The 13,006-nt window shown below is 36.5% G+C and overlaps 1 protein-coding gene across 1 annotated transcript in view; it reads right to left on the bottom strand.

Annotated features, from left to right (window-relative positions):
- FBXL13 (F-box and leucine rich repeat protein 13) overlaps nt 1–13,006 on the bottom strand; it is a 64,120-nt gene that overhangs the window by 21,580 nt on the left and 29,534 nt on the right. The window contains 5 exon segments of the mRNA XM_027679595.1: nt 3,930–3,996; nt 6,225–6,342; nt 6,481–6,570; nt 6,573–6,633; nt 7,261–7,361. Of these exon segments, the coding sequence (XP_027535396.1) occupies nt 3,930–3,996; nt 6,225–6,342; nt 6,481–6,570; nt 6,573–6,633; nt 7,261–7,361 (437 nt within the window).

Genomic DNA, 13,006 nt, shown 5'->3' with positions numbered 1-13,006 from the left:
GATTTGTATTGGGGCTCAAGGTGTTAGCACATCTGGCAATTACTCTCTTTGTTCTTAATTCCTATTTTTATGCAGAATTAAGTTTGTAAGTCTCCAAGTTTAAATCTCTCTTTCTCTATTCTCCCAAGTGATTTGGAGTGATAATAGCTGAATTTGGAGCTCACTTCGGTATATTTTAACATTTCCTTTTCCCTGCCTTGGGAGTGTGTGTGATTTGTCACATCCTTTCCTTTGGAAATCAAATGCAACTCATTCATTTGCAGTCCTTAGCTGGTAGTGTCTATTACACCTGTTAATATTTTTTCATCAACATTTACAAGGCTCTCCTGCTGGCCTAATTTTCTAATAGACCAAAAAGTGGAGCCAGGCTATCAATTCAAGTCACTGCAGATTCAAAATCCCACTAAGAGTAAAAAGAAAGAGGTAATTGTGGAAAGCCAAAATGCCACTTTTGGTTGTGTGGGGCTTTTTCACCCTATTTAGAAATTTATTATTAAAATATTAGTAAATATTTATGTTTCATCCTGGCCTTTAGGACCAGTCAGGATCTGAAGATCATTAAGTACAAACACATAAGAAAAGAAAATTGAGCTAAGTGTTCATACATCTATATAACCTCTACTGAGGAGTGCCCAGTGATTACAAAGTATCCTTAAGTTTGAATTGTAACTACACGCAGCACACAATTCAGCCACACAAGAGAATGGGACCTTAGATTATCATAGAGAATTTCATGCATGGCAGTCATTCCTGAAGAAAGTGCAGAAACAAAGAATACTTCTCTCTATGCTTTGCATGTCCTTTTTATCCTTGATTTCAGAAGTGTATCAGGGTTCTTCCCATTCTTAAAGTATTTTACCTATTTTTTATGTTCCAGGTTATTTTTTTCTCTGTCATTATTACATTGCATATAATTCACCACTGATATTAAGCTTCCCTGAGTCTATGTCAGGGCATCTACTGTTTTTGTTGCTGGATGTTCCATGTAACTCAGGATATTTTATTACTATGCTATGCTTTTCTGTCTAAGTTCTGCCTGATTGAAGACATTTCCTTCAAATGTCCTGATACTTTTATACTTAATTAGTTTTTTAACATCCCAGGAATATGGGTGGTCCAGGCCATGTGCATTAGCAGCTTGTGTCAGAACAAGGAAACGGGCAGCTGAGCACTTTCAGACACTCACACTTGGAGCAAAGCTGCCAAGGCTGTCTCATGTAGACATCAGAAAAAGTTCAAGACATTATTAAGAAAATATGGAGAGTATGTGAATAAAACTGGTGACTAAAACTGCTTCTCTAACTCATGGAAGCATTTCCACTGAGTCTGCTTTTATAAGACAGCTTTTGGTCCTAAATGCTGATGTTTTCACTTCTGTAATAGAAGTTTAAAAATCTTACATATATTGTAAATACCTTTACAATGATCTCTAAAATTACGTGTGATATTATCTATGCATTCATGAACACATTCATCATAGTTATAATTTAAAACACTATGATCCCTATTCCAGGGATTTTAGAGGAGCAAAATGTGAGGGAAAACAATGAGGGATAGGAGGCTAGCTAGAAAAAAAAAAGGGTGGTTTCTTTGCTCTGTCATTGTGTTGCTGCTTTTTTTTCCAGAGAAATGTTGTCATTAAGTTGCAAATATTTTCATTTCTTATATTCTTTTAATTTCTTGGTAACTTTAAGAAACTGATTTCTGGTACTTCAGGAATGACAGAAACAGAACAAATGTCCTTCCCACTATTGAAAAAAGTTATTGAGACTTAAAAAATCTGTGTTGTTTTAAAAAAAAATTGAATGAAGAAGGAAATATTACCAGAAATGTAAAGGGATGAATGCTGAAATAATGAAGTTAAAAAATATATATATATTTAAAATGTAGTTGCATGGGTTTTTTTAATTTAATGTTACATATTTTTTGAGAGTACAAACAATACAGTCAAAGCCTGAGTCAGAAAAGTACAGAAACTTCTTCATTATGCTGCCAGTTTCTCATATGCATAAAGTTCACATCCTTTTCCTTGGATGGCATTTGGTTTTGTTAATGAATGGTCTTATTTAGCAAGATACTTAAAGCATACAACTTAAACACAAGATGAATTACTTTCCTTATTCTAGCTCATTTTCAGAACTTTCCCTGGGCATGTTCTCTCTATGTAAGATGCAGAACTTTTTACATGGTATCAGAATCTAAACACATGGAATGATTACTTTTATTCAACTTCCAATTTTGAAGTTGAGGAGTAGACTCAGGATAAGGATAATAAACTTCTCCAAACCCGAAAGAGACTTTTAATGTATTTTTTATTAGTATTATATATTTTAATTACTGTGTGTCTATAAGGTACTGGTTTTGTTGATTTGGGGTTTTTTTTAATTAACAATGTCTTGTCAGGGACAAATCTAAGAGTCGATACATTTCATCCAAATGCAACAAGTTCTCTGATTGAAAGACAGGTCACAAAAGGAACACTGGGTTTCAGAGCAACCACAGAAGAGGAAGGCACCAACAGTGGGGGAAAAAACTTCCATTTTGGTTAAGTCAGTTGTACTTGAGACACAAATCTGTAAAAAATATGGCTCTGCTGTATCTTTTCTCCCCTATCCTTCCCTTAGGTATCCTTACGGAAATAAATTCTGCTCTGCTTTGATGAGTGGAATGATTCTGCTGTCATTTGAAAAACCAGAAAGGAAAATTATCTTGTGTAGTACAAATCTAAATTCTACACACAAAACAGCAAGACAGCAAAAGCAAGAGAGATCTACTGCACAGCCTGCAGGGAAGCATATAAGCCTTACAAGTTTTCTCTATCAGCACAGCATACAGGTGTAGATTACTGCACATAAAACATTGTGCCCTCAGTTGCTTTTTAAAGCAATACTTACCAAGTCTAAATTGAAAGAGATCTTAGTATGACTTCCTCTGAATGCTAATAAAATGCATAATATCAGGTCAAAGCATACAAACAGTAGCCTGTTACAGAGCAGACTGCAAGATTTCCTTTTATCAATTAATGTTTTAAGACTAGAAAATCCATCTAATATCCATGCATGAATGCTAATGCTTCAATACAGCAAACAGCAAAAATCTTAACAGTTTTTTTGCTGGTATTAGCACTCAGATAGAAATGACAAAAATTAAAAATCGTCAATTTTTGGGTTAATTTTATCTGTCTTGTGGGAAAGAGAAAACTGAAAGCTTTAGCAATGCAGTGTAAGCAAAAGAGCTTGGCTTGTTGCCGAGGTCACGGGTTGTGCTATGTGAAAACTAGAGTAAGAAGCAACACAGCATTTTAAAAGACTAGCTGTGGCAGGCAAGGAGAAGAAAACATTTATATTGAAACATTGTGGGACTATAATTCAAGGCAGCATAATTTTCATTCAGATATAATTTTATGATATTTTAAATGAACACATTAAGTGAAGTCTTGGATTTCCCAACCCTCTTTATTTAGCTTAATTTTCTTTTTTATTGTCAGACCTCTATAAAACATACAGGCATTTTAATCCTTTTTTTCACATTTTGATTACTTTTGCACAAACTCTTGTGTTAGAGCCAAATAATGAGGTTTTTGGTCAGAATTTTTTTTGGACAGTGACTGAGTGAAGAGTCTCTAGGGCAAATTTTTTTCACAAGGATTCTCTTAGATTTCTGTGTTCAGTGTTTGAGAGAGTTTGTCACAAAAGCAAACGAAGCAGCAGAACTGGCTCTGAACCCTGTGCACAGGCAGGACCTACCAAGCACTTCTAATGTGTAGTCCTGCAATGTTTAACCTGGCTCCCCAAAATGCTTTTTTTTTTGCTTTCCAGTTTTAGCAACTTGACACATCGAAGACACCTTATTAGCAATTCTTTCACTAACAATTGTTTTCTAGACCACAGTGGAGAGGCACAATATGCCTCTGATGGAGCTAAGCTCACACTCAGCTTTCTTAGCTTAGCTCCTGAAGAATCTTGTACCAATGGCCTTACACGTCCATCACTGACCCTAAGAGAGAAATGTAGGCAATATTTATAATCATTACTTTTCCTACTCCATACAAGTCAATACATGGTTTGCATTCAGCAGTCAGCATTGTAGATAAACAAAAATTAATAATGATATTTTTAAAATAGCCCCAAAAAGAGTCAGAATGATGCTGCACTTTGGAATGGCTGAAAACCCAAACTTTCTGGAAAAGAAAGTCTGTCGGAGATTATGGGAACTTCTGTCAGTTCCAGCACTCAGGTATGACAGCCACTCTGAATGACAGAGCTTGAAAAACACATCTAGAAAGTATCAGAACCTGTTTAAACATCAGAGTAATATTTGTATCAATTTTTTTTTAATTTAAGGAACTGAAATAATTTTAAGCAAAAATTATCTTCTAGCACAGAAGCAAAAGTCATCAGCAGCATATGTATGTGGCGGCTGTTCTGTACTGCATAGAGAGTTAACCTGAATTCTTCCTAGGAGTGTTTCACTTAATCAATTGCATATCTCCCACACAGCTAACTTATACACAAAGGTTATAAAAATTAAGTAGATAGAAAGTCTTTCAGCCAAGCTGAGAGGTCTGGAGAGCTGACTACAACTTTGGTGTTTCAATACAGTTCATATCTCTGGTATGTTTAACATTACTGTACACGTAGCTTTTCAATGCATTCCCAGTATTACTTTTGTGTTCCCTGATGAATAAAAAATTAATCCCAGAATTATGCAGGACAGAATCATATTTTGGCTTGTACAGTTTGTTGCAGCACAAAGAATCACTGCAAATCCCAAAGTCCCAGCACTACTAATAAACCGATAACCTGAACAGAGCCTCATTGTGTGACCACAAGCTACAGAAGAAGCTAGAATTCGTAAAGTGTTAATTACTCTGCAACAATTCAGCCACTGTGGTAGTTTTGGTGCTGTTTCACAGTGCAGTTGTTTTTCATTCAAGATGGCAGATAAATTTAAGAAATGTAACTTCAGAATAACCAACTCGCATGAAGTCTATAAAGATGGCAGGTCCTGGCAATACAGTCAACTGAATTTTAAAAAATTTAAAAATACTTATTCTGTAACCAGAGGTGAGTGAGAGGGCAGCTTTGGTGGGTACCTGGACCCCAGGGTCAACCCACCATAACAAGTTTAGATGTGTTAAAATCTATAATTTTGTTAATGCTGAAACTTTTAAAAGTGTCTGCAAAAGCAATAAAATAAGTATAGAGTTCTACAACAGCTTTACAGCTGCTTAAAAAGTTTTGTTAGGGTAATTCAGCAATTCTTTAGCACTAGAGGCAGTAGACACGTGCAAGCACCCTCAGAGCCCACAATCTGGCTGACAGACTGGAAACCCAGCCTTCTAAATGTTAAACCAGAATATGCAGGCAGCTGTCCCACCTGCCCAGCTGAACTACCAACATGATACCACAGTATTATTCCAGCACTTCTCGGCGCTTCTACAGGCAATATTATCAGATTTTTACACAGCATCAACAGCCACAAAAACTACTTTAGTTACATGTTAAAGCAGAATCCCTAAAACTTCTCATGGTCAGAAACTTTAAGATAAACAGCAATTCTAAATCCTTTGTTTATAGGTCTGTTGATTTTGAAATATTTGTAGGCTTTGCCTCTCTCTCCCTTGACTCTCTCACTCTGCCATAAAACAGGGAACAAGTGTGGAGCTTTGGAACTTCTTTCATTTGTCTTTGTTTCTACTGATACGTGACACACCTGAAGTGGAAAACAAGTATTCACATAAAATATATCCTTCCCTATACCATAAATAACAATGTTTTCTTGGTAATTGTAAAAAAAAATGGTAGTTTTATTTATATCTTAGTATTAGACAGTTATAAAGTATTATTCCAATATTCACAAAATTAAATGATGTTCAAGTTTCGGTATAATTGTCACACTGGAATTGTCTGTGGTTATCATATTCATCTTCTTCATAGCCACATTCCAGCACTGAAATATGCCATGGCTATGAAGTCATACTAAATCTACAGTTAGTTTTTTTTGCTTGAACTGGAGTAATAATAAACAGATTTTTGAAAATATAATACAGGACCAAAAAACTACTTGCATAGAATATTTTTTTTATATATTCAAATGCATATATTAACATTCTAAAAATTTAGGTTTAAAACTGAAAGATGTGTTAACAGGACTCATTATGAGTATAATTAACTACTACAATCCTTTTGCAATGGTTACAGAAATCCAATGTGATCTAGTACCTTATACAATCTGCCACATTCAGTACAAGAATATGCTTCAATGGTGAAATCATCCTAAGACCAGCATCTGTAATCTTCTGGCATCAAACAGACATATGAATGTGCCTGATGTATGGGGCTGCATTTACTCACCAACTTGAAATTGAAATATTAAAGATATAAGTTACACATCTGACATACATTAAGGGCCTGATCCAAATATCCACTGAAATGAGCTGAAAGATTTATTTCAAATTATCTGACTGAATTTTAAAACTACATCATCCTAAGAATTTTTTTGAATTAATATACTAATATTCAGTGCTGACCTTGACAAGTTTACATTCAGCAAGGGCTTTAAAAGTTCAGAAAGCATTGGAGAGTCAGGGAAGAAAATAGTCCTTATCTGTTGGCATTTTGGAACCAGAGCCTTTGAAGAGAGAAGGTGACGTAAAACATTCATGTCCCTATGTTGTCACATAAAAAAAGATCACCAAATATTCTGCATATACTACTAAAATGTTACCATTTCAAACAAATAGTTATAATACATTTAAACAGTAACTTCTAGACAGGGAGTGGTATATAAACCACTCAAATTCTCCATATACTTATTATATTTCGGAACACAAGGAAAAGAAGTAAGCACTTGGAGACATGAAGTATGGCAGATGTGAGACAGTGATCTAGTTAACAATCACTTTTGCAGAAGCCTGGAAATTCTTTTTCGATGGGCAAAATCAGTAGGAGAATGCTGTTCCCATATATTACATTAGCTTTAACACTAAAAAAAGTGAAAAGTGTTTATTTATAGACTGGAAGACCATAATTCAGACATACTAATGCAAAAAAGAAGACAAGACAACTTAAATTTTCTGCACGGGACTGCAAGTGAGCAAGATTTATAAACATAATTAGCTAATAGTTGTAAAAAAATATTTTGGAGAGAACTTCTCCTTTTAAATTGATTCTGAATAACTTCCTTTAAAGTCTTTGAGAGGATAACCCAGTTCCAACATCAGAAAGTTTCTCAAAATGTACAGATTTGTTTTCTTACTTGCATACATCTGTCTGTAAGAGTTGGCATTTTGCTGACTAGCAAATCTTGAATCCCATTGCAGCCATTGGCAATATTTCTGAAGACATCAAGTGAAATTTAGACAAGAAATAAAATTATTATGTCTTAGCAAGCCTAACAAAAACATTACAAGGAAAGCTTGAGACCTCTTCAGTATTTTAAAACCATAGGTACCTAGATGCTCACTAAAACAAGAAATGCATTAGTCATTTGCCAAAAGACAAAACAGACCCACAAGGTATATATATTATTATGAAAATTGAACAACATCATCCAAAGTATCTGTCCAAAAAGTGTGTCTTTTAATCAAGCAAGAGTAAAGCCCAACAATTTTTACAGCTGACACCATTTATGGAAGTAGTAATGAATGTCATGGTCACATTATTCTATCTTAGTTTTCACAGCCTTATGAGGTATTCACTGCTAAAATCCAGTTTGAAGCAAGCTCTGAATGTAGTAAAGTATCTTCATTGCTTTTTTTCTAGATCCATTCCATCTGGATCCATTCCAGATCCAGATCCAGACATAAAATGTGTGTTAAATTCAGTGGGGATACAAGGAAAGATCCTGTGCAATCACAATAACATTGAGCTCATTTAGAGAATCCTTCCTGTAGGACCACATCACCAACCCTGAATACTCTAACAGAGCAATATTCAGTGAAGTTACAAAAGGACAGATGGATCTGTTAATTCAGTTTATTCCCTTTATCACTCCAAGGAGACAACTCTTCAACTGCCTAAATTCAAAAGATGTCCGTTTACTCTTGGGCATAGGAAGTATTTCCTTTGACATATAAATGCTGTGTAAAGGACAGTTTCCTTCTAGCTTCATGTTCTACAGACAACTTGGATATGAACCATTCCTCCCCAGGAATTTGCCCCCCTAATATTTGCAGGTAGAGATTTCACTGTTTCCCAGGGTTTTGAATTTGTATAATATAACAGCTGATGGTTGGGCTTGGTGATCTTGGAGTCTTTTCTGACCGTAACGATTCTATCATTCTATAACAGTTTTGTGCAGTTCAGACCACAGCCATGCTGTGCACCAGGAATTCATTCACAAAACATCCGTAGAAAAAAGTAGTCTGTCATATCCCCCTGGGTACAAAATGAGGCCTGTGGAGAGAAGAATCCAAAGCAGAAAAATTGTAATATAAAGTATACTGGGAGGGATTCTTGCTGTGCCCCACCTCTACTACTTATCAGTGGAAACAAGGGTCAAGCCTGCTTTCCTTCCATCTTGCATTGAGTGAGAAGATTCACACCCTGGGTTTCTGGCTCTTCTTTGTTTTGCAAACTCAACGTTTGGGTTCTTTTTGCGTTTGGCATTTTTTTTCATGGAGCAACTGACTTTAAGTTATAATCAAGGTAGACTGTCTTTTCTTTTCTGGCATAATGCCCCATCTTTTAACTTCTGCCCAGGTTGGCTTGCTCTTTATTTTCTGGCTGGAATGGTCTTTTAAACATATTCTTTGTAAATTGTTTTAAATATTTTGATGTCAAATGTCTTCTCTCTCCTTAAAGGACTGTGGCACTCTTTCCATTTTTTCCCTTGTGCAGCAGGGGTGTCAGCACTAGAGGGGAAGTGGCTGGAAATGTTTGTGCAGGTCTCACAGCCAGCCAGCCAGAATATTGTGTGGCTCATGACACACACTGGCACTGTTAGCACTGCAAATAGTCTGGTGTGTTTTAAGCTCAGGACAAGTGTAGCATAAATGTTTTTCCTACAGTGGATCTGTAGCAGCCTGCAAAATGACAGAGTGAAAACCCTACCATCAAAATAAATAGAAGAAATATTTTAACATTAATGCATGGCAATATAAATCCCATCAACTACCTGACAGCTGCCTGTGCTCAAGGTCAGGTCTGATATGGTGCAGCTGCGTAACCTGGATCAGGCTCCTCTAAGAACAGCCATACTGTAAGAAAGAGATGAAGAAGGAGAATCTTGGGAGGCTGCAGGGCTGCAGAATAGGATTATACAGAAAGAACCATCTCGTAACCACAAGCTGCTCAGAGCATGTAGAGCCTGTTGGTGCAGTCCAGGCTCTCACAGCACCTCCAACTGAGACATGTCTGTTGGACAAAAGGGCACTGTGACTTTGGGAATGTGGTTGGTATGGGTAACACATCAGTGAGGATCTACAGAGGGTACTGTAGATGTCACCCATCAGCATGGATAGGTTGGATTTGCCCACCACAAATGATTGCAAAACAACCACTAACAGTGTATGGCAAAGGCAATACTCTTCTACTGGTAATGATCACCAGTGGCCTAATGGTTAGCGTGCAGGACTTTCACTGCTGCGACCACAGGTTCTAGTCCCCGGTCTCCTGGCCTGATGGAGGTCGTTAGCCCTGTGTGGCCATCCATCTATGAGAAGGACACTCTAAACAAACCTACGTCCTGAGGACCTCACTGCCATTGTCCAAGCTTGCTTGGCCCCGGCAGATGAACCTTAGGATTAAAGGGTGGGCTCAGTTCAGCGCAGGCTGTGTCTCACCTAAAAAATCCATTGCGCAGGCTGGAAAGGTAAAAGACCTTTCCCCAAATCTTCGTTCGCGAAGATGGGCCATTATTATTATTAAAATGTTGGCGTGGAAAGATGGGTGCTAGTTCTCAGGACAGAATATAAAATTCAGTTGTCCAGTTCTAATTTTGTACTCACTATTGACATATGTAATGTAGGACAATATAATCCTATCTTGTTTCCTCAGCCCAAAACCTTCAGTATGTGTGAAAGGGATTAGCTTAATTGTGAATATCACAAGCAGCTGCCTGAGGGAAGCACTGGGGAATCTTTACTCTCTGCTGGTCAGGAAGCACCAATTGCTTTACCATGGCATCACCATTTCATCCAAGCAAGAGTTTACCTAACCCTGCAACAGGCCTCTTCCTCATTGGCTCTCAAGTACCGCAACAGAATAATTATGAATCCTGGGATCTCTGTATAGCAAAGAGCAACAAAGATCCCAAGACAGGTCAGACTGACAAAGTCTGAATTGCCTCTGGAGACCTCCCCCCCTCTCTAATGGTTACGTAGATAAATTAATTTTCTAGGCACCACCTTAGATTAGACGCCTAAAATTAGGTGAAATTCCCATTCTCAAAAGGATAGATAGTAGGTAGCAGGTAATCAGATCATACTCAACAATCCTGAGGAACAGAAGTAGCATGTCTGTTTCTGGAATTGCATAATGTTAACTGCAGTCTAAAGGACTTCTAATCTCTGTCTGGAAAAACACTGTTTGCTTAACATAGCCATTTGATACCACAAATAGCAGAAATCTGGGGTTTTCCTCCATGCAAGCCAAACCAAATTATACTGAAGCAGTTAATAATACCCCTGCACAGATTGTTTAAACTTTTTTTTCACTTGAACTGTTTTTTAACTTAACAACTGGATAATGAATCTCAGGCATCAGGCTGAAAAAGTTCCAGTGTGAAACATGTATTCAGATAAGATTAAATAAAATTAGCCAACATTTAGATGCTATTGCAATATCTTATGTATTTCTCTTTTTTTCCTTTATTCCCAGAACGATAAAATCTTAACCTTAATTTGTTCTCTAAAGCCCATATGGACTATCTATGAAACTTCAGGCACTCTTGAAGATAAGGTATAGAAATATGAAATTTTGTGCACATTTTAGTAAAACAATTGCTTTCTCAACTCACCTGAAATTGCCATGTTTAATAGATTGCCTCAAGAGCGAAGAGTTTGGCCAGAGAATCAGTGTTAGGATACATATGGAGTTTAATACTGAATTCTTTGCCCCAGATGAGTAAAAACCAACTTAAACCTTCTCCTTCAAACCAATTGGGAGGAAGGATGTTTTGAAGGTTATTGAGTCTTAGCTCCTACAAAATTCTGCAAAATAGACTTTTCCAGCACGACCTGTAAGATTATTCTATAAATGTTTTACTTTTCTTGCACATACAGATCAGAAGTCAATGCAATGATAAATTATAAATATAAATAAAACAAAGTAAACAAGTAAAATATAAGTCTGTGTCTGCAGGAGTTTTCAGTCTAATATGTAAATTACTGACTCGGGTTTTTTCTAAATTGTATGCTAGGATACTGTGATCTGAAATGAAAGTACATCAAAACAAACATGGAGCAAACCACAGCCAAAGATCTGTCCCCATATATTTAGAAAATAAATGTAGTGAAATGATAAAATGCTTGTAAGAATCTCAAAGTTCATTTAATTTAATCTTTTTAGAGTTTCTTAATCCCAAAGAATAGGACTACACAGATTTTTTTATTCAGGTTTTGGCTTCTTTGCTACACATCTACTACTATAAAATTACATCTTTCTCCCCAGAACTGACTGTATTTGTGAAATCCATCCTGCAAGGCAGAATGCTGTCTGCAGTACAGAAGGGATTTTGAAGAAACACTGTTCTATGATTCCAGTATTGGCAATGCACTCTGAGTGTAGAAACTTGAAAATCAATGTTCAGGATCGAGGAAGTACTCTCTGGGGCACAAGGGACTATCTTTTTTTTTTGTGTCCTCTCTTTGTCGAGAATCATAAAATGAATTGTGATATCCCTTCAGATGCTTGGCACATTACATTAATGGCTTGCCTCTACACGTTATTTTTCTTTTAGTTTTCCACTGTACAAAAGAAAAAGCTTATATTAACATACTCCTGAATTAGCATTTTTCTAAAAATAAATAACAGTCCATGTGTAACTCATAGTATTCTTCAGTTACACAAGTTTGTACTCAGGAAATGTAAACAATCAGTCCTCTTCTTCAATAAATAAAGAACATGGCTCAGACTTGCTCCCCAAGTGATGGCCCCTTTTTGTTGCTCGATACGTCCAAAGAAGCCAGAATTTGACAAAATGAGAATTCTCCCAATGAAGCCAGAGCAGGAGGACTGCAGATGGTGAAAACTGGTGAAGTCTACACATTTGACAATCGCTTGCCTGACACCCCCACTAACACTGCAGGATGTCAAGAAATGAAAGGGTCAAATTTATTTTTCCCAGTGGCTTGTGCTCTCTTATCCAGCTGTTGTAAACCACAGCAAGTGACAGACTGTTCTAACACATTTTGGACATATCTCTCATCAAACTGTTCTAGTTGTATCATCCCCATTTAATATGTTGATAAATGACATGCAATTGCTTTATACCCTCCTGTCTTTTCAGTTTTGTGTCTAACAGCAGAAATTTTCCTCCTGTGCTGTTCAGCTTCAGAAGCAGGACAAAGAAATCTTATACTTTCTACGTAATGCTATGAGAACGTCAATGGTGTAATAGGGTACCCTTTGAGCAAGACACAAGAGAATCTCTGTGTTTTTATGAAAATATGTTGAAATTCATTACTGAAAATATTTACCACCTGTGTCATAAGGACACGGTCTTGATTACTGTGTTTTATGGAAAAAAAACCCCCTTACCTACAATTCATCCAGTATTATCGCCAAGTAGTAATATAACAGTCAAAGACTGCCCTGTATCATGACAATGAACTAGAATTCCCAGTTTTCTGCCTAACTATGTTTTAACAAGCTATTTAAATGCCCTGGTCCTCAAGTTGCCACTTTACAAAATCATTTGCATAATCACCCATTTTATAGATGGGCTTTCTCAATAGATGTTCAAATCCTTCAGTAATAAAGGTAATAGAAGAACTCATATAAAAAGAACTCTAATACTAAAATAAAAGAAAAAAACAAGAATAATGAAAAAGAGGGAAAAT

The sequence above is a fragment of the Neopelma chrysocephalum genome, unplaced genomic scaffold, assembly GCF_003984885.1.
Source record: "Neopelma chrysocephalum unplaced genomic scaffold, ASM398488v2 Primary Assembly neopelma1_45, whole genome shotgun sequence".
In the NCBI taxonomy this organism is placed as follows: Eukaryota; Metazoa; Chordata; class Aves; order Passeriformes; family Pipridae; genus Neopelma; species Neopelma chrysocephalum.
The sequence above is the reverse complement of the archived record's forward strand: the minus strand, read 5'-3'. Positions and strand labels throughout refer to the sequence as shown.